This window comes from Anguilla rostrata, chromosome 2 (assembly GCF_018555375.3).
Source record: "Anguilla rostrata isolate EN2019 chromosome 2, ASM1855537v3, whole genome shotgun sequence".
Taxonomy (NCBI): domain Eukaryota; kingdom Metazoa; phylum Chordata; class Actinopteri; order Anguilliformes; family Anguillidae; genus Anguilla; species Anguilla rostrata.
In genome coordinates, this window is record NC_057934.1 from 66,434,996 (window position 1) to 66,458,066 (window position 23,071).

General features: G+C 42.9%; 1 protein-coding gene across 2 annotated transcripts in view; it reads right to left on the reverse strand.

Moving 5' to 3' along the window:
- Positions 1–23,071, reverse strand: part of LOC135248976 (bMERB domain-containing protein 1-like) — a 27,488-nt gene extending 4,417 nt beyond the window's left edge. Inside the window, exons 1-3 of one of the 2 annotated variants that reach the window (XM_064324117.1) lie at positions 22,762–23,071; positions 7,987–8,107; positions 369–442 (exon numbers count right to left, since the gene is read on the reverse strand). In XM_064324117.1, coding sequence (XP_064180187.1) covers positions 369–442; positions 7,987–8,107; positions 22,762–22,837 — 271 coding nt within the window. In that variant the 5' untranslated portion in view covers positions 22,838–23,071. Of the gene's footprint in view, positions 1–368; positions 443–7,986; positions 8,111–22,761 lie in introns of both variants that reach the window. The other variant, XM_064324116.1, reaches the window with a different exon arrangement.

Consider the following 23,071-nt stretch of genomic DNA (forward strand, 5'->3'; position numbering starts at 1 on the left):
ATAATGTAGAGGACTGTGCAGTTGTTTATTTTTAAGTGTGGCATTTATCCTAAAGTGCCTATTTAAGATTAATGGAGCCTGCCACACAGCCTTCACTTTTGATGATTGTGCTGATTAACATGGTGCACCAATGGTGAGAGCAATAGCAAAGCGCGACGGCAACAACTCCATGTCTTTTTCCACGTAATGCATTATTGTTTCGAGGCACGTGACCAGCAAGCGCAATAAACCGCCAGCGTTTCTGTCAATGACGCTGAGACGCCGCCCCAGAAAAATGTCATTTCCTGTCATAACAGAAGTGTTTTTTATCAACCTGACCTGGACAACGTTCCAAAAATGTTAGCTGAAAGAGCTTCGCGCGGCTTTACCTGGAATGGACACTAGTTTCTGCAGCTCCTTTTTGAGCCGTGTTATCTCTTTACAAAGCTGAATGTCATCCATCCTGCAAGGAAAAAAAAAACATGAATCGTGGGTAAGTTCAGGGCTACGGCCACAGATTCTCTATGACAACCAGATATTCAAATTCTGTGTTCCTTCCAACCAAGGCCTTACTCTAGGACAGGGGTGCACATATCTGGCCCTTGAGGCCAGTGGTACTGCTGGTTCTCATTCTTCCTCTCTAATCAGGACTGATTTAAATCTGGAACACCAGGTAGGTTAAATATTCGGCCAATCAGTGCCATTAATTGATCAATTGCAGTACCATAAAAAAGCATTTTCTCCCTTCCTGATTTCCTATATTACTGTGTATTTGTCACACTGAATGGTATCACATCTTTCAACAAAGGGAAACTGACTGAACGAAAACACATTTTTAAAATTATCATTTCATTTATTTAATTTAATTTAAAAACACTCATATCACCCATGTGAAAAAAGTAATGACCCCCCATATTTATTCGATCAACCCGTTAATGAAATTGAATTGATAATTAGATTCAGCTGATTCAACACAGCCCATTTCTCTGAATGAAAGCACGAAAGCAGTTCTGCAAAGATGTGGAAGACTGGTGCAACCAGTTATTACGTTAAAGAGGGCAATTACTTTTGAACATGGGTGATACAGGTGTTTGATAATTTGTTTTCATTAAATAAATAGAATAATAATATAAAAAATGTGTTTTGTGTCTGCTCAGGTTCCCTTTCTCTAATATATCTAACTCAAAAGTTCTGAAACAATTCAGTGTGACAAACGTGGAATTATAGAGGAACTCAGGAAGGGAGCAAATACCTTTCCACAGCACTGTTACTATCAGGTAGAAAAGAAAACCCTGCAGGGCTACCTGGCCTCGAGGGGCCAGATTTGAGTACGCCTGTTCTAGGAGCTTCTGTTTGGTGACAGAAGTGCTATGTTGCGGTTTATGAATATTCATGTGGGGCATACCAAAGGGTACCATGACTCATCACTGGTATTGTGCCCCCAATGCATATTCATGAGATATACTCAGAACTTTTCTGTTTTAACAGTGACAGAGACAGAACTTTCAGTGTTAAGAATACAGAGCATGGCATATATAGATAATATATGTATATATATATATATATATATATATATATTGCTGAAGCTAAAAGCTTTCATATTTTCTGGATTACCATTAAAACTCTTGAATTTATGCGTGACCGAGACACAATATCTTAAGATAAACAGGCAACACACTGTGGCAACACAGACAACACTAGAACCTCCTGGTACAACTCCTGTACCCCCCAGTTATGAAAATACAAAGGTTAGTAGGAACATCAGAGACATCAGAGCTGAATATGAGCTCATTGTACAGACGATGTGTGGCTATAGCCATTAACAACATAGAGCAAAATACATTAGGATAAAAAAAGTGCATGAACCACATTGATCATTAAAAACTTTAATCAGACCCCTCTAGAAAAAAAAAAAACGATGTGATTCCGGTTTACCTGCATGCGCCTTTAATTCGATACTCGGTCCGCTAATATGATACATCTGGCTGAAAGAACTTTCTAGAATGAACCCGTGAGAACACCGCAGCCCTCCAGGGCCGGAGTGACTCACCCCTCACCAGCAGCATCCCCACGTGGGTCGGCAACACGAACGCGATAGAGCAAAAAAAATCCTTCCTGTTATTATAAGGCAAGATGTCCAGTACATTACGTGACTAGCACAGCGGCTCTGCGTGGATATGTCTTCAGGTAATGGTTCATTGCACAAGTATATATTCTCACACAAAGCCATGATAAAAAATAAGACCCCAGAAGTTCTGAAGATCTATTCACGTTCAATATGAGATTTTTTTTTTTTTGTTGTTGATATTTCTTACGAGGGTTAGGTTATCAAACGTCTTCCTGAAGGTTGATAAACAAGCCCTGGCAGAAATGGCAAAGCAGTCCTGTCAGACCCTGGGCTGTATTCAGAGTTCAGCTGAGATACAGAGCTGGCTGCTAGGAACAGATAAGGAGGGTAGGCTTGTCCGCGGTGTGTGTGCAGGGACCAGAATATGGGTCATACAGGTGGACGGACAAGCCTGAGCTGTCAATCAATGGCGCTAACCTGTCACCCCATGTGCTAAGCGTGCCCTGCCTTCACCCGCCAAGGAACGTGACAGTTTCAGCCGAGACATCAGCACCAAATCGAAAAACGACAAGCCGTCACTCACAGTGGCAAAAAATGATTGAACTGGTAAACACAGATCTCATAAAAAACACGTTTTCAACGTACAAAAATGCCAAGTTACTCAAAAGTATTGATATCAAAACGACGCCAAGTTACGGTACTACAAACAATATAGGCTATCTTGCCTCACCGAAATGACATAAGATGTATTTCAAAGCAATGGTACCCAATATTTCCTCAATTCTTTCAAGTCACTTACCTGCCATCCCAGTATTCCCAACAAAAATGACTTCTAAATCAGTACTGGCAGTGGCTCCAGAGAATTATGTCTTGGCCTTACGAAATAAATGTCCATTGTCTTACTGTGCGCATAATCAATTAACTTAGCAAAGGTAAACTCCCATTGGATGGGGGAGAGATAAAACATTGTGATCTCTGTTCATTTTGTGCTATCAAAAGAGTTACTGCTCTTTGTCTCAGAGATTCTGTGTTAACATTTGGGTGTGTCAGATTTATATGAACACAGTCTTTTAGGAAATTTAGGATACTGTTGGTAATGAGAAGCCTCTGTGGAAGTCGTTTTGGAAGGAATTGCTCCCCATGAGGGGATAGCTCAGACTTTCTGTTGTCTGCTACTGTTCACAGAGAGCTAATTTTCCCTCTGGATCCATTAACCTTTATTTCCCGCCTCATAGTTTCCCCCCATTCTCATCCTCCACTACTTCTGTACATGTTGAACCATCTGTCACTCATACCGACGACCAACGGCCGACGACCACGAATATGACCATCATGAAGTATAGCTGCAGTCTCCAAGCAACGGTCAACAAATACAAAAGAGACAGCGAGCGCTCAGTCAGACTGGGGAGCCAGGAAGAACGCCTGTCCTTGCACACACAGGGCATGCCTTTCAGGTGGAGCAGGTGAATGTTCTGGAGGAGAGAATCGATACAGGAACGCTCTGGCTGAAGGGGAGGGGGAGGAGGGGGAGGGGGGAGGATGACGACAAATTAACCCTTTCTTCCAGGTCGTAGAGTCGAGCCCCTGGCATGGACTGTGTTGCCTACACAGACAGTAGTAGAAAAGTAATCCAGCCCATTTCTTCCAGATGCTTCTGAGGGACCCAACCCTTTCACCCTTTCATGTGTGTGGCTAAACTTTGCACGTAGATATTTTGAAGTTGCTGCATTGTGAGCACACTGCACTTTAAGGAACGGGGGGGGGGGGGTTAAACAGTCTCAGGTATCTCACCATCTCGTTGACTAAATGAGATGAATACGTTCAGTTAATTTGCAATATTCTGCTTTAAAACAGAAACTGCGCTCCAGAAGGATGTGTTTTCCTTCAGATTCAGCACAAGCGCTATGTGGCAAGTTATTAGTATTATTAGTCATAGTAAACCTTATGTGCTGCTGTGTGTGTGTGTGTGTGTGTGCGCGCGCGAATGAGTACCACAGACATCTACGCAGGCACCTACACAGACGACTATGGACCCCAAGATGATGGAAGGACTCCTGTCTTTGCACCCCTGGTGTCACATCTCTTTGTTTTTTCCCCCCTCAATTCTCCCTCCTTCCTGTCGTGTCCCTACATATTCGACGGTTTCCCTTAAACCTCTGTTCAACGGGTCAAGGTATTTACAGTAAGTTCACTGTGTTGTAAGAATTAATGGGTTGCCTTCCATTTGTTATGTTTCTATAGAAGACTGACAGCCTTTCACGAGCCAGGTCGTAGCACAATCATACAATAACATTCTAGCTCAGAAGTGGAAGCCCACGTTGAAAAGCACATAAGAAAAATGTTCTATGGAGAATATTTTATATAAATGCACTGAAGAATAAGAAGCTTTTAGAAATATTCTCGACTCGTTGACAAGAGTAAGAACGTCGTTTTATTTACCTTGAACCGAGATTTGGTGAATGCGCTATATAATGAAAGTGTAATAGATTGATAAGCTCCGGAGGTGGAACAGCACTGGGCTGATACAATAACCTTGCAACGGAGAAGTGCTGTACACATCTGTGAAACAGGTGTTACTCTCGAACCAGGGGCTTAAAACGAGCTGCCTCAGTAAATATATCGCACCGAACAAACGGATAACGCGCAAAATATCAGCCACTGTAATTCAACCTGGGCTGTCTGCCCAGCAATGAACAAAGTGAAGTTATTATTATTTCTGCACATTTAACTTTTTAGGCCAGTTTATCTGGCAGCCAAAAAACGTTTTGTGATTTTTTTTAGTGTTTTCGATGTCTTATCATACACTCTTAAGACTCCTTTAGAAAGAAAAAAAAGAAACGAAGAAACAAAACTTCCAGATGGTGTTTTGAACAAAAGCTGAGACTCTCTGGACCCGCTGCCTGAATGAAATGCAGTATCGTCGAAGCGCATTGGGTTTGCAGCACCAGCTACTACGCATGCTTTTGCGGCCGAAAGTCAGGTTGCTGCAATTCCTGCATCCCAAACAGGACTGCTGCGTCCAATCAGAGTGCGGTTTTAGAATGCGCGCATCACTGCAAAGAATCAGACTCCACCACAAGTTAACCAAGGTTATTCAAATGCGGACATCTCTCTACTGCAGGCTGCATGACATTGGTGCAAGATGCTATATTGGCACTGTATTGTTCTTGTGGTGAATCATGTTATTTTCTTTTAATGAGAACAGAAATGTAAATCTTGGAATTTTCAATTTACAATGAATATTTCAATACTGTACATCAAGCTCTTAAATTTGAAATTTTTTCCAATTCAATTTCATTCAAAAATGATTTCAATATGACATTATTTTTCCTCCCTGATTACATTTTTGTAACAATTTTGTTGCCATTATTTTATTTGTTGGTGTTATTGTAGTCCCTTTTTTTATTTTCGTTGTGCTGTTCTCGTGGCTTGATGAGCATGATTTTCTCTCTCAGACGCCCCGTCCCAATCACAACGGCTGAAAGTGGTGCTGATGGTTTCTGCTTCTGCTCTCCGAGACAACCTTCAATTCCTGTCTGGCTCAGTGCGGAACATTTTTCTGGTCAGCCCCGCAATGGTATAATGCGGAGGGACATTACAATAGAAAATAGAAGTTGAAGACAAACAAAAGGGCGTCCTTGATTTTCTCCTCCTGGCTTCTACGGTAGTCTAATGGAAATGCGGTTCCCAGTCCTGGACCAAAAAATAAATTTTGTGGCGAGGAACGATAAATTCTCCAATCCTTTTCAAACGTGTCATTTGCTGTCCAAATGGCTGCTATGCGACTGACTAACCAAGGGCCTTCGTCAAGGCTGACGGTGACAGTCAGCACACATTGAATGATTTTAATGACGGGCAGCTGGTTATTATCTGTCTGTGGGCGATTAATACAATAGCAGCTCGGGTTGAGGTGGCAGATGGAAGGGCCCAGCCCCTGCACTACTGCAGCGAAAAAGTACAAGCCTAAAGACAAGAGGGAAGCAGACGGCTGTGGGTGTCTACAGTGTCGCTACATCGCATTTCATTATTCCACTTTTCCAGATCAACACACACTTATTCATTCGCAGTTTAAAAGAACCTCGCTGATCCTCTCATCAATCGATTTGAAATAAATAAATGGAATGTTTGCTGAACAAGAGCCAATGCAAGGTGGTGTATGATTGAATTTGAAAACCGGTTGGATTCGCATCTGAGAACAGCCAGATCGAGCAGAGATCCAATCAGCAGGCTCCCTCTCTCGTACTGGGAGTGTTGGCAATGCACCCGGATCAAATCATCATTTGAAGCACTTTAACTGTGTAGATGTCAGTATAATTCCTGCAGGCATTCTTTTAAAATGAACATCTATTTCCAGGGAATATTCCAGACAGTATTCTTTTGATTTTGGTTAAGAACGTGGTTCATTAAAAACCATGATGTAAACCTCCTCTGCAGGAGTGTTTTGAAATTTTACTGGCATCTGAAGATTTAAAGCACAAATTTTGAAATGTATACCTGACCTGACACAGGTTTGGCAAGCATGTAGGAGACAGCTGAGATCTTGCTCTTCACTCGGTATAATTATTCCATTTTTTTTTACATTCACATCCCGCACGCTGCATGCATGGCATTTCTGTGGCTGGAGCCCTACCCATAATCCCACAGAGAGCGATGCGCCACGGAGGACCTACTTTGAGCTTCGGCTGCTGCAAAAACAGCTCCACCCTTAAAGCATATTTAAACACGGAGGAGGGGCAGGGGGCGGGAGGGGTGGGGGGGGGAATCACACAAAATCACTTTCGGATTCACAAAGGCAAGTGTGCGGTTTGAACTTCGGCGCCGTCTCTGCGTGGGGCACAGCCGTGCGCTGTCCGCTCCCCCAGCGGACGGAAGGAGGGCCTGGAAACGAGCGATGCCTCGGCTCTCGGGAAGCAGACGAGGAATGCTTAATTCTGCCGTTCCTGTCCTTTGAAAACAACAAAGCCTCTTTGTAGCGAAATTCATCTTTCAGCAGCCAAAAAAAAAAAAAAAACACTACAGAGAATTGGTTTCAATTTTTTTTCCTTACGCCTAATTCTAACATGGGTGATGAGTCACAATTTGTATAACTGGTGCTTTTGCCCGTTACCTTCCCCGCAAGGCGGGCCTTACTCTGGTGAACCGCAACGGTCCGATGTGCACAGAACGCATCGCTTCATCGCCCCTAGGTGTCTGTGTTTGATTATGGGAGGGAGGAAAAATAGTTCTCGATGTTTGAAGGCACAAGGCCAGCAGGGACACAATAGAGGAAGTGTTTCAGTCAGAGGGACTCTCCCCGCCTGTCGTACACCCCCCCCCCCCCCCCCATGGCTCCTCCTGTCAGTTGGGATGATATTCAGTGCCAGTCAAATTCACCCCCCCTCCCGCCCCGACTCTGAGTCACCCATCTACTGTCCGCTTCAACCCAAAGAGACACGCCCGCTGATCCATGCTTCCCCTCCTGCCAGGGTCCTCCCACACACACCCCTGAGATGAAGCAATGCTTCCGCTGTGGGGCTAGCGCCACAGCTCACTGCAGCTGATTGGGCTTTGGGTTAACCAATCAAAAACAAACAGGCGAGCACTAGCCCCGGACCTATAGCTCCTCAGTATAACCCAAATCCTGCCTGAACCCTAATACTTACTGTATTCATTTACCTAACCCTAATCCTAGCCATAATAATTCATGACAACATGAGACTTATCGCCAAAAGGTGAAAGTAGTCATAATAGTCTAACACTAACCGTAGTCACAGTGCAGAAGCCTTGTAGTAATCTACTGTACTTAACATCTTCTTGTGCAAAACATGCTATGCACTGTTTTTTTTTTACCTTGCAGTGTTTACCATAGAGGCAGAATTAACAGATCAAAACATGTCACGCTCATGTAAGGCTCCCACACCCTTGGAGTACGTTTATCGCCAGCAAACAGGAACACTCACATGTATCTCAGCTCCGACTCCCTCCGGACCAGGATGTCCCGTATCCGCTCGATTTTGAAAAGCTCCCCCTCGATGTCATCGATCGTGATGGTAGAGTCCGCCATCGAGACGACATCTTCTTCTGCTGTTAGACACAAGGGAAAAAACCCGAAAGGTAGTGTTACTTAAGTCATACAATGCCAATGGGCCATAGTGAATATTTGTTCAACACAGAGAAGGCCGCATGCTAAAATCCTTCTTTATTAGTCTTTTTTAAGTTACGAGTTTCAGTTACATAAGCACAGCCATAATTTTGTGCAGGTGCTTGGCACACAAAAATAAGGCAAAAGAAGGAAAGTATTTCAACATGATCAATGTAAAACTGTTTGCTTTGAAGGAACAGAACTACTTGTTTGTGATAAGTGAATTGTAACCAAATTTAACCAAATGAACTAAATGGGATATATTAATTGAGACTGACCTCACCATTGATTTTTGAGATTCCTTAATAATTCCAAAGAGGCATTGTTGAAACTAGAATTCTTAACCTACTACGCTTCACCAGTCTTTAATGTGAAAACATTATTTGGCGTAAATTTGAGGTTCTCCGTTACAAATCCTTGCTGGGGCTCCATTATCATATCCTTGAGCCACACTACTTACACATTCAGCAGTAGAAAGACTTTTTCTATGATGTGGCCACAGGTAGGCTACAACCATGAACCAGCCAAAAGAAGGGTCGGTTCTCCAGCAAAATATCTTACAGGATCAACAAGGTTCTTTTAACTGCAAATGAATAGTGTGTATTGATCTCAAAAGTGGAATAATTAAATGCTTGCGGCCAACGATGTAACGACACCACAGACACCCACAGCCGTCTGCTTTCCTCTTGTCTTTAGGCTTGTACTTTTCGCTGCAGTAGTGCAGGGGCTGGGCCCTTCCATCTGCCACCTCAACCCGAGCCGCTATTGTTTTAATTGCCCACAGACATAATAACAGCCAGCTGCCCGTCATAAAAAATCACTCAGCGTGTGCTGACTGTCACCGTCAGCCTTGACAAAGGCCCTTGGTTAGTCAGCCGCACAGCAGCCCGCAATATGAAAGAAAAACGCGCGCAAGCAAGGCTACATTTCACAGTGGAGGTTTTCAACTGAGCTCCCTTGAAGTGTTTTCTTCCTGTTTTTATACTGCCGCTGGAACAATCTCGGGCTGACTGGCACAAGTGCGGGCGCCGGCACCATTTCCAACTGCTTCTAGTCCTTTCTCCCAGGGGCCCCCTCATTACAACACAGCTAGTGAAAATGTAGCCTATTTATACTGTCACAGTGGACACAGATATATGCTTAGCAATACGTCCTCTCATAATTTACAAGGGCTATGAGGAGAAATAAGAGATATATAGATATATAATATCACCCCTCAGACACTCAAATACGGCTCTATATTGGTGTTATAAATTTCCAGGGGAAATTATGTATTCATATAGTAGGTTCTGTCATAGAAAGCTCCTGGAAAAGACTTTGATTTGTTTTTGAATATTTCTGTGTAATAAATAACTTTTCTACCCTTTTACCATTTTGTACAAATGTAAGCAGAGCGTATCATGCTTTGGAGGTTTGTTTCAAACAGATGTTAAATATTTAAGAGGGTCTTTGTAGCAGTTTGAGAGCTTCTTCTAATGCGATACCGGAAACGCATCAGACAGAATTGTAGGGCACAGCAATGGACAAATGCCCAGAGCACATGAAGAAGGAAAAAATGATTATGAGTGCAGACATGAAGAAAAATAAAATCAGACCATAGCTTTTTACACAGTGGGGCGACATAGCTCAGGAGGTAAGAGCGGTTGTCTGGCAGTCGGAGGGTTGCCGGTTCAAACCCCGCCCTGGGCATGTCGTAGTGTCCCTGAGCAAGACACCTAACCCCTAACTGCTCTGGTGAGTGCGAGGCATCAATTGCAAAGCACTTTGGATAAAAGCGCTATATAAATGCAGTCCGTTTACCATTACCATTACACAGAGTATACAGGGTGATGCACAGACATTTCACAGGACGTTTATAGTGAGGGGAAAAAATAACTGCACATGTGGCAGTCGGCTGGACTCAGATGAAACGGCTAAACGAAGAAGAAGCACATTTGTCAGCCTCCATTTTCTCCCCCCCCCCGCTTAATTAGCCCCTGTGCAAGATGACAGGTGAGGCTGAGCTCGAAAGGAAAATGTGACAGAGGAGGCTAATTGGTGCTTATCTGCCCCAGTCTGAGAAAGAAATGCCCACTGATCCTGAACTGAAGGGCTGACCCCCCTAAAATGAATGCAAGAAAATCTCGGCATAGATCTCACTGTGTGCTACTCACTTTCCACTTCACAGACTCCGGGGATAGGAGTGGTTTTTTAAGAAGAACCAAAAACAAATATACTGGACATTTACACTGCCGTTGCTCACTGAGACTAGGGCTTGTCCATCTTGAAATTTGTGCATATTAACAACAGGTGTTTTATTTATTTTCTTTTACTTAAAAGCAGGCTATAAACAGGCTATAAACCAAACCTTTTGGTCAAATCTCCTCTGCATATGGGAGTGTGTGTCGTTTGGGGAACTGTGCCGCCTCCAGTGTGGGGAAAATAATTAGATATCCACAAATTAAAGTGTGGAGAACTAAATGCGCCCATGCAAGTTGATTTTGCAGAGTATTTACCAACAGTAAAAGTAATTATGTAAATGATGTGAGTGGAGAATTGGGATTGTGCAAGGATCAGCAGCAAGGAGAGACACTGGCAAGTGGTAAGAAAGGCATGTTTGATTGGTTCCAGTTACATCCCATTCAATATTTAGCGTTGCTAAACTCTGGAGTGCACACCGTTGTTGTTTCCCTTACATCTCTGGGAGGGATTACCATGTAGACAACACTGTCTCAATTCCAATTTACAATCACAGATTCCAATGATGTCTGAACAGCGACTGCAGCAGCCATTCCAATGCTCTTCTGCTTGATTGGAAGACAGGACCAGCTGCGCAGAAGTGCACACAATTATCTTTGCTCATTCATTTATCTGCAAACGCTCCCAATTGAATTTTCACAGTTTCTCGCATTGGAAACTCCCAAAAACAACACACATATTCATTAAAGACCCTGCACGGTCACTTTCCTCCTTGCATTTGTAGCGCTCGTTAAGCCAGAAGATGAAGACGTGTGTGCCTACATCTCTCCCCGGACTACACAGAGAGACACATCAATTGTTTTGATGAAAAGTACGTCGTCTGTAGACATGGCGGCTGGAGGTTCTGACACGCCGTGTCAGTTCTGCCGCTGCCAGTTCGCTTCTGAAAGGCTGTCTGCTACACAGACGCATCCCCCCCCATGCTATTTATGCAGGCGTCCATGTCTCCTGCAGATCAACACAAAATCCTCCTCGAGAGGGCAATACACTAACTTTGCTTTTTTGGATAAGAAAAAAAATTGAAACAATTTAAACTGAATAAAATAGGCTTTACGGTATAGCAAGTGCTTTCATTGGCTCAAGAAGTATAACCTAAAATAATGACTTTGATTGCATGGGCCCTGTAATGCTAACCTGAAGCATTCAGTGCCTCCAAATTTTTAAATCAAATTTGTTGTGCTTTAAGCACAGCATACTGTGTAGTACAACGGGTAAAGGAACCGGTCTTGTAACGTAAAGGTAGGACACTGCCGTTGTACCCTTGAGCAAGGCACTTAACCTCTGTCACTTCAGTACATATGCAGCTGTATGAATGGATGAAATGTAATTGCCACGTAAAAGTTGTTTAAGTGGCTCTGGATAAGAGCATCTGCTAAAATGCCTGTAATGTAAAATGCATATGGAACTATTCAATTAACATGGACACACATTCATTAGATTTAATCTGATGTTGATTTTACCCCTAAAAATGCATAATTACCCCAATCTGACCCCAAGAGGTCTATTTAGTGCACTGATTTTGCTTAAGTTTTACTATAAAGCCTATAAAGTTTAACAACTGTGTTTACAAACACAACAGATCAGTGTTTGATATATGCAGTTTTTTGTTTTTTGTTGTTGTTGTTGTTGTTGTTGTTGTTGTTTGGAAGCTCCATGCCCACCATACTCGATGATAACCAGCTCTGAATGCAAAAACTTCAGAGAAGCTGAGTTGCACTTTATTCAGGCTGACAGACGTCGCAGTGTCTTCGAAAAGTGCTGGAACGGGCTTCGAAATTTAGAGCTCTCGGGTCACTTCATTGGTTGTCAGCCCCGCAAACGTTCAAACGGATACTGCCGGAGAAACTGCGCTTGCAGGGGTGTTATCCGAGACAGAAACACACACACTCAGCCGTGAACGTTTCTCGATAAAACAGAGGGTCACAGGCCCGTACGCAAGGGATGTGAGAGCCGCTCTCTTCTGTAATCTGAGAGTCTGAGAGGCACGGAGAATTACACAAATAACAGCCCTCTGCTCTGATTCAATCTGCAGGGGGATAACTACACCTCACTGAACTCAGCTCTCTCTCACTGGACCTCTTGGATGCTCTATAGCTGCGTAAACGGGTCCGGTGTTTTTTTGTACACTTACAGTGACACATCAAGACGGTGAAAATATGCCGTAGACACGTGTAAAGGAATGTCTTGCACATTGTTTTACGTGCAAAACACCAAAATAAAATGCATCTTTTGAGAAGTGCCATGAAAAATAAGGCCTTATATTAAAATTAGGGCCACCAGTTTGTCTCCATGATGTGGCCAGCAGGGACTTAAACTTGTATTTCAACTGTTGTCCTCCAGGGGGCCTCATAGCCACAGTCAAGCAGCTAATTGTACAATTAGTGAGTTTCTAATTGAGACATTTATACAACAATCTGCTGCTCTAACATGGGAAGAGTCAGGAAGGAAAGTGAACATGGATAACTGTTTAAATGCTATGAAAAGCGTGTCTTCGAGTCAGTGGACCTCACTCCTGGTCACGGAGAGCCACAGGCTCAGCTGGCTTTCCTTCTTACTCAGAACTTGAGTAGCGCAGCAATCGATCGGAATTTGAGCACCGCCGCAATGAAAAGCAAAATGCATCCTTATAAAGCAAAGGGTGTCTGATCGTATCCGAAAACATAAGCCTGATTCTATTTTTAAAGTCTTGACTGAAGACCGTGATTAGTAGAATTGTAATTTAAAACATTATAATTTGTGCAAGTTAGAAGTTACAATACTGCTCTAATTTTTTAATGTGGCCATTTTCCACTTCTTTTAACCAAACCTATCAAGCCCCCCCGTACAACACTTAAAAATGCTGCAGCGTATCCATGGTAATCAAAATGAGTTTAACACGTGAATGTCGCTTGTAAACCTCAATGGTCATTCATCAACTGTGATTAATTAGTGGCAATTACTTTATCAACTTAGATTACTGAAGTGGTGCAAATGGGATATTGGTATGAGAAAGGGGTTGACAAAGAGGTCATTGCAACCTCTTGCCGGCAGAGAACTAAAGTACAATACAAGAAAACAAGAGGAGACAACCCGGTGGCCCTAGTTATAATGTCCCCACAGAGCCCTAGGATGATTTTGTGTTTGACTCGTTCTAATGAAAAAATATCTCATTTTAATGAGATGCACTTCGGTCTTTGACCAGTGGGCTGTGCTCAGGGCCGGCCCGTCCATTGGACAACTCCGGGAGACCGCCCGGGGGGGCAGGTGGCGAGGGGTGGCACATGAGCGCCGACATAGCGGCCTAGTTTAGTGACGTGGGCTAGCGTGTGAGTGACTAACGCAACGTCTCATAGCGTTTTCACAGTAAAGTCTGCTCTTTGGCTCTCGCGCTTGTAACTTGCTTGTAGCATAGGAATGAAGTAACCCAGGTTGTGTAATAAAGACTATGGATGGTTGTATTTCTGCAAATGCGTGGTCTACAGAACAGTCAATACTGCTTTCACTTTCAACGGCATCAAGGAAGTTGATTTGACAGCGTATGTGTATGATTGAGTGATTAACTTAAAAGATCCATCATGGAGCTAGCTAGCATATTCAGTTTGCTGTAGGCCTATATATAGCCAACGTTAGCTAGGTCACTATCGGTATTATGTAGAGAGTCATGTATTTTGGGTTCTATGGAAACGGGGGGGGGGGGGGGGGGGGCATGTAAAAGTATTTTAAAAACCACAAAGCCTTTTGGTGACCGGAGGCATTCTTCTGTATGAATATACAGAAGAATGGCATGGCAAGTGCCACACAGCCTGGGGCCTAAGCTCCCATCAGCTCCCAACGCAAGAGAAACAAGGTAAACTCAATCCAACAACCAACGTAGCTACACCATCCATCTATACTCCATACTCTATACTATCCACCATTATCTATACTCGCTTATCCTGAGTAGGGTCACTGGAGCCTATCCCAGTGTGCATTGGGCAAGAGGCAGGAATGCACCCTGGACAGGCCGCCAATCTATCGCAGGGCACATACAGCATTCACTCACCCACTCACACCTATGGGCAATTTAGGGTCTCCAATCGGCCTACCTGCACGTCTTTGGATTGTGGGAGGAAACCGGAGTACCCAGAGGAAACGGGGGAGAACATGCAAACTCCACACAGAAGGGCCCCAAGCCGATATTCGAACCCATGACCTTCTTGCTGCCATAAGAAAATGCCACTGCTCTCTGATTGTGGCAGGATGATTAGATGTCTGAACTTGGAAATGCTTTGTGGGGCCTCTACTGAATTTGGAAAGCTGGGCTTCAGTTATTTTGCACATTATAGTTAGAATAATCTGCTAAAAAAAAAAAAAATCTTAAACCTGACAAATTTGTTTCAATTGCTGATTTTAAACGTGTAATTCATGCCTCAGTGACTGAAGGATTTGACACTGGGTGCAGTGGGCAGCAATTTTCATGTTGTGTATTAGAGTGGTGAGGGAAGTTCGAACAAAAGGGTTGCCAGTTCCGATCCAAGCTGTGGCACCAGTGTTTGAACCTTAAGCAATACATTATTTCCTTCTCTAAGCACAGTGTTGTGAATATTACAGTACATAAAATTTGACAAAGGAAGCTACCAAGAGAATTATTAATAAAAACGTAAGTTACTGGAGATACATAGAGATACTTTCCCCAGTTCTGTAAAAGCATACTACAAAAAAAACAATTTTGCAGGAAATATTTGACATTATTCTTACAGCAGAGCTATGGAAACAAATGATTTCCTACAATATTAATATTTAACACACCAGAGCATGGTTCTCTCCAGACAGATCTCCACTATCATCTGATAACGTGAACTATTGACTTTTTCTAAGGGCACACTGAACAAAGAATAATTCGACACCCTCACAGGAACTGTTTACATGTGATTCAGGAATTGTGCTGGGGAGGAGCCCTTCTGGGAATCTAAGCTGGTCAGAAAACAGTCTGCACTTTGAACACAAAATACCTTATTTATTACACACCCCAGAGCACTAAGCCAGGCGATGACTCATCCAAATAATGCAAAATGATGAGTAAGAGTCATTTGATTTGGATGTCATAAAGAGGGAAATTAAAAGCAATTTTTAAATGTCAATAAGACATTTATGAAAATTTTAAAGCAAAGACCTGTAGGTAGTTAATAACAAACACAATGGAAAGGTAATAATATGTTAATGAGAAGTTTAAGAGGATGAACGGTGTTTCCCGGAAAATAATTTAACAGAATGACCGAAAAAAATTCTGCATATTATATAGATAAACTCCCCTTGATTTCTACTGCTGCAGATAAGCCCAGGCAGCGGAGCAGTGCAGAACAGGTCAACTGTGGTTTCCGGAAATCGCTCGCGACGCGTGTGATTTCGAAGTGCCACAACGCTTTTCCCGGAACACATCTCACGTGGCGAGGTCTGCTGTTTATCCCATCCTTCGGTCGCCATTACCCCGGCCAGCCTTCGGTCTCCATTACCGAGCCGGGCATCAGCACTGCTCCCGCGCGCTTTGCTCAGCAGGGCGTCCGCAATCGTGAGCAGCGCTGCCGCGCGGTCCCGGATCACTCGGATACACGCAACTGTGTCGCGGGTCGCGCAGTGTGCAAGGTGTGTGTGCCGTGGGCAGGCGAGGCGCAACGAACCGCTCCATGTAACGTGTCACGTAGCGGCCAATGTAACCTCCACCTACCACCCCTAGCTGTGTGCAGGCTGAGACACAGACTGTGAGTAGCAGGCACAATTCTCTTGAATTTCTACTCACTTCTGAACCCTGTAAGGCATTGTTGATTTGCTCGGCTAACTTTACCCTTACTGGGTATAAAAGGTCCTCCTCGGTGATGACTGACACTTTGTAAATGAAATTACTCCTTTAAGCCTGAGCTCAAACGCGTTTGCATAAAGATTTTGCATTTTACACAATCTATTCAAAGGTAACTATGTGTGAAAATGCTTGTGCAAATCCACTACTTTTATTTGAAGAATTTAATAATGAAAACAAATATTCAAATAGTTACATATTTAACAGGGAAACACACATAGCTGTTTAAACTTAGCCACATAGTCAAATGTATTTAAAGCCGTTATGCCTTCATACACTACATTTCCAAATGTATGTGGACACCCCTTGTACAGTAATTAGGTGCATAAAATCAACCATACAGCCATGCAATCTCCATTGACAAACATCGGGTTGTCTTGATGAGCTCAGTGAATTTCAACGTGGCTCTGGCATGGGATTAGCCACCTTTCCAACAAGTCAGTTTGTCAAAGGTCTGCTCTGCTAGAGCTGCCCCAAAAGTCAAACGTAAGTGCTGTTATTGTGAAGTGAAAACGTACGGGAGCAACAACAGCTCTGCCGTGAAGTGGTAGGCCACACAAGGTCAGAGAATAGGACCGCTGAGTGCTGAAGCGTGTAGCATGTAGCGTGTAAAAAAGTCCTTGGTTGCAGCACTCACTACAGAGTTCCAAATTACCTCTGGAAACATCAGCACAAGAACTGTTCCTCAAGAGCTTCAAGGAATGGGTTTCATGGCCGAGCAGCCGTGTACAAGCCTGAGATCATCGTGTGCAATGCCAAGTGTTGGCTGGGCTGGTGTGAAGCACACTGCCATTGGACCGTGGAAATGTGTTCTCTGGAGTGACGAATCACGCCTCTCTATTTGGCAGTCTGACGGACAGATCTGGGTCTGGCGGCATGCATAATGCCAACTGTACTGGCCCGAATAGTGCCAACTGTAAAGTTCGGTGGAGGAGAAATAATGGTCTGAGGCTGTTTTTCAGGCTTGGGGCTAGGCCTCTCAGTTCCAGTGAAGGGAAATCTTAAAGCCACATCATACAACGACATTGTAGAGAATCGTGTGCTTCCAACTTCTGAAGCAATTATGTCTTCTGTTGTAAAAGCTTACTTTAGCCACTTTCGCCTGTCAGAGGTGGAAGTCCTGCCATGTGTTTCTTCCACCCATGAACTCAGCCGGCTAATTTCACTAATTAGTTCTAACTCCTGAAGAATTGTGATAATTAGATCCAGGGGATTGGAACCAAATACTGGGGAGACCTTACATCTTCTGTGCAGACTGTAATAAGCAGCTATACTGTTGCCACACATGCTATCCTCTTCATCATCTTCCTCTTTATTCTTCCAAAAAAAAACCCCCAAACAATTATTTATCCCAATATTGATTAGCTGCTACTCTCATCAATTAGCCCCTGCAGCAGAGCTCATATTTATCTATTCTTTTTGGTTCCCTAATTCCTATCAAAGGTGTAATTTTTTTTCTTCTGCTTTAAAAGTGCATTCTCCTGGTGCCAGACAGCCACCGCAGAATTAACCTTCAGAATTTCTTGTGTCTGCGCAAAAAAAAAAAAAAAGCGAGGGACTGCGGGAGATGTTAGGACGCGTGACTTCTCGCGTTCTGAAATTATTTCAGACCTCTTTGCGAACCGCAAATCCGTGACGGAAATCCGGGGTTCGCGGCTTTGCCGGAAACGAGGCTCCGATTGGCCGCGGTCTCCGAGCGCACTGTACTGCAGCGCTCTTAATGAGGCCGACGTCCCACTGAGCAACGGACAGACGGACATGTCAGACGGGGGGGGGCTAATGAAAGAGATCCCGTAGGACAGAGGCAGGCCCTTACATGACTGCCACGGAATAATATCGAAAAAAACAAATCCTTTTCTGACCGTTAAAGACATCTGCTAACACTCCTCGACAGGACAGCGTGGTCGGACGCAGCAGTCTGATGAACCAACCTGTAAGGCCTAATCCAATATACGCACCCAAAGATGGCTCATACTGTGGATAACACGGTCCACCAAATGAATCTGAGAAATCGTTTTGAATACAAACACTGTTCCTATGCCAGAAAAAAGCAAAGTGTTTTCTCATTGAGTGGGTGGAAGTACTTCGCTGATAATACTTTGTCATACTGTTTGGAAATTTCAATTATTCACATCTAAAGACAGCAATATTATTTAACCTTCAAATTTTTTGTCAGATACCGGCAATTCTGTTGTTACTGACAAATGCATATAATGCACTTAATGTTCTCAGAGAAAAACATTCAGGAAATGTTACGGCAAAACATGCTTTGTGTATTTTTGCATGACCAGGTGTGACTGGCAATGAAGAACCAAGATCACTGAGAACAGAAGCTTGCTCGTGTTCTTCGACTTTACTCTTAAAATCGTGAGTTCTTTGTGCCTTGTCTGGTTTTTTTTGAGGGGCCAGGAAAGTTAGGGATCAGAAACTAAAATGCGCAGCAATTAAATCCCTCTGCATTGGGTGATATTGATAATCTGACATTAATAAGTGCAATACTGTGAATATGGTGAAGCATACTATGGGACTCAGGTGGACTTTGGGGCGGCAGTGTAGCACAGTGGGTAAGGAACTGGCCTTGTGACCGAATGGTCACAGGTTCCTGGGAACGAAACTGCCGTTGTGCCCTTGAGCAAGGTACTTAAACCTGCACTGCATCAGTACATATCCTGCTGTACAAATAGATGCAATGTAAAATGCAATGTAAAAAGTTGTGTAAGTCGCTCTGGATAAGAGCGTCTGCTAAATGCCAGTAATGTAACGTAATGACTTCTCAGGGTCCAAAGGCAGTGGCCATTGGCTGTGGGTGCAGTAGTTTGGAGTGACCTCAAAGTCTGCCTGGTAGACATTTGCCCAAAGCTCCCAGGAATTTTTCACCTAATTCAATCCACACCATGCACCTTGCTTGCAGAACATTTAAATATATATATATATTTGTTTTTCTTAAAATTGTGAGTTGTGAGTGAGGTCTTCGTCTTTTCTATAAAATGGCGGCCTTGGTAAATATGCGAAAATCTGAGATAAACTGACTGCTATGAGAAGGAACTGATGTGTGAAGACAGGTCTGGCAGCCACAACGGCCATTTCCTTCCAATCAGGGCAATGAAAGGAATTTGATGAATATCAATGAGCTAACAAAAGGTGGGCAGGATTTGATTGAAATTGTGCGCTTGTCGCAAGAATTACAAGGGGGAAAAAAAGGTAGATGAAAAGCTAATTAAACATTAATTAAGGGACTTATCAACATTAAAGTGTGTCTATCGTAAAAAAAAAGCTTTATCATAAATTGTACAGGACACAATATGACAAATGGCTTTGATTAGATTTTTTTTTTTTCAAATGAAAAACACAAACATGGAATGTTTTTGTATGAAACCAGAGATCGCAGTTGGGAGTTTATCATCTACACCAGTGGTACAGTATGCAAAAAAAAAAAAAATCTGACATTTCAAAAGACAAGAACGCTTGGCATAAGGTATGCAAATTACATACACTGTTATTCCGTTATACAATTAGGGTTTTTTTTTGTATTTGTGCTCCACAAGCAGACTAATAACAGTTGATTACATAAAGCAGCAAAATAATGAACAGAAAACCTATAAAATATGATAAACTAAGCACATTAATCATTAACTTGGGCACAGCACAAACAGGAGGATTTATAATCATCTGTATAAAAAATATATAAATAAAAATGTAAATGGTCTCTTGACAGGAAATGTACAAATTTAAATATGCTGTTTCTTCCCTAAATTATATCTTAGTTTGTAGATACAGATGTTGAAGTGCAAAGATTAAGGAAAACAAGAACAGCATGTACTGGCAAGAATTCTCCGCTTGCTTTGAATGTCTGAGTGTCCCTGTCTTTACTGAGTGAGGAAAAGATAGTTTATTTAGAAATTCCTTCTGCAAGAGTTTTGTCCTAATGGGGCCTCTGGTCCTATGGGGCCTGTATAGTATGCACAGGTATCTGTCTAGAACAGTTTTATAATTTGTGTCTTCTTTAAATGTAGGTACTTCTTAAAAACTTTACTTTAACACAGTACCGTGTTCTCATGTTGTCTTGTCTGCCTCCATTCCCCAGAATTCACCTTGAAGCTTGTCCACATGGCTTCTGCCTACTACCCAATGGCATGCCCTACAGATTCATGTCTCTGCCATGGACTATTCTGTCTCCGTTACACTATACTGGAATCCCCTGCATACTCAAGAGATTGGACTGCGTGATTCTTGATGAAGTCCCACAAGTGCATATTGCATTCTGGTACAATCAACTAAATCAGTTTATCATTTAAGATTGTTGGGTGACATGACAATATCCCATTTACGGTTTGAATGTTAAAAGACCCAAAAGGCTGAGAGGAAAGTGTAATATGGGCACCCAATCAGAAAAGTGATCATTGGGTTGGCATGTCGATTCGTTAAATAATGCGAACCATACCTTTACATTAGGGATGTTTGCCGGTTTTTCTGCAGCAGTGTGTCATATATCAATGAGATGCTTCTACAATGAATTTATAGATATTAATATTAACTGGCCATGATGCGTGCCTTCTGCGCTCTTGCTAAGACAGACAGAGGATGTGAGTAAGGTAAAAAGCCATCTTGAAGATGTAATCAAAGTAATTGCGTCAAAAACAGCTTGTCCAAACAAGCATGGGGAGCAAACTGACTCGATGTCTATCATATGTTCATAGAATAAGGTTTTTGCACATCTGTCAGCGGAGGCTGTTGAATTTCCTCGCAGTAAACAAATAATAGAGCATGGAGACTCAGATTTACTGCGCCTTTGTGGCGGATTAATACGATCGACGGAAAGTGAGTGGGTCTTAACTTTGGATCAACGTCATTGAAGGAATTACCCAAGACCGCGTAACTTTGGACGAAATGAGGCAGACCTGTCACGGCTGCTAGAATCAGACACCATCAGCATCAGAAACGATTAAATATTGGCATAGAAAACACGGCAATATACGGCTAAATGCAAAGTAACCGTATAATAGATTAAACTCAGCGCAACTGTTGAGACTCTAGAATGAAAATTTAAATTTGAAAGCGTGGCATGTGAGCGAATGCAGTGTCGTTACAGGGAAGATGAGACAGAAAGTGACAGTTTGTCGGTATATTTTTGATAAACGCACTGCATGCACATCACAGTGCTAGACAGAATTGTGATGGTTATGAGTTGAAGGTTTTATGCAGCTGATTTACAAATTAATTTCACAGGCGGGAGAAACTTCGAGCCCGTCCCTCACCTGCGGTTCTGACTGCTGGCAGCCTTTGTCTGCACACTGCAGGGAAGGCTGAGGACAAAGGTAATTCACGAGGGGACATCTGTGGGATTAATTCTTCAAGAGTAAAACTGCCATGGGTCTCATCAGGGTCTTAAGCCAGTTCCACTTAAGGCAACTCATTATGCTGATTAGCTGCTTCTGAAACTCATCCAACCTCTCCCCCCGCCCCCCCATTCCTTTCATATTACCCCCGTGCTCCTGGTCACAGACGAAAATGTAAAAAAATACCCTAAACAAAACAACTAACAGTATGAAAAAAACTATGTTCCACTTAAATCAGACAGAAATGTAAAAACCCCAAATGATGGGGTTTGAGAAAGTAGGACATCTTGATCTAAATCAGTCAGGGATGTTTCAGATAATACTGTATACTGGCTTGCACATGCACTTTTGCGCGACGGCGTTGAAGGACTCAACACAAACTGATATGTAATGGGAGTATGGTCCAAACGGTCATTGTTTTATTTTACATGCATCACATACAGTATCTGAACCATATTTTTGCTTTACATGCGAATCCTTTATCTTTAAGGTTTACGAACCCGTAAATTATAAGTTCGGTTCTCCTTGCAAGTGTACAGAAAGATCATAGATGCTGTCCATCAGTAGTCCCGAGGGTGCGCGCGAGCTCACTTCATACCCCCCCACCCCCCCACGCCGCTATGCATTTTTTTCAACAGTATATCACACAAGAAAAGAGAAAAGTTTTGTTGCTACATTTCGCATTGTATCGCATATCCGTCGTACTATTGCTGTCCAGACGACACACTGTGGCTACAAGCGCGTATTTATCCAGTCCGAGCGCATCAAACAATCGCACGACAAAAAGGAACGGACAGCTCAGTCATTGCCGAACCACGAACCAGCTTCGTCTTACATTTGAAGTTAAGATGCTTCTATATGAAAAACGGCGTCATAATGTATAATTTGTTGACAGAATAATGTATTTGACATCAAAGCGCGCAATATCGAATGCACAGGTGAGACATACTATCAAGTGAAGTGTCTGCAATGTCTTACGATCAAATGTTTCTGCGAAGACGGGCAGGTGACGGATACCTGTATGACTTGAAGTTATGAAAAGCTCTGAACGTTACGTTAGGCTACATCGGAGGCAATATCGCGGTCTACTTGATGACATGCTCCACACCACGGGTAAAACAGCATTATCAGTTTCTGTTTAATGGTCCCCTGCAAAAAGATCTGATTTAAGACATCTTAAATCTATTTTAGAATATTACCCATATACCTGCTTTTGCGGTCTCTGCGTTCCATTGCGTGCATTCCAGAGAACCATACTGCACGGAGGCTTGTTCCTTCTCCATTTCTTCTGTTTTTGCGAACAGCTGTTTTAATGGTCTAGGTACTTTAAAACGGTACAACTTCAAAAGCTTGAATGGTTTTTTTTAGCGTATTATACTGGTGTATAGAGAAACCCTTCCGTCATCGTACAATCCATTGTTAGCTGCAGTGAGTGGACAACAAGCCGCTTGCAACGTGCAGGTGTTATCTTCAGTTCGGCTGTTCATTTAGGTCTGTGGGATACGGGACTGTGCGTA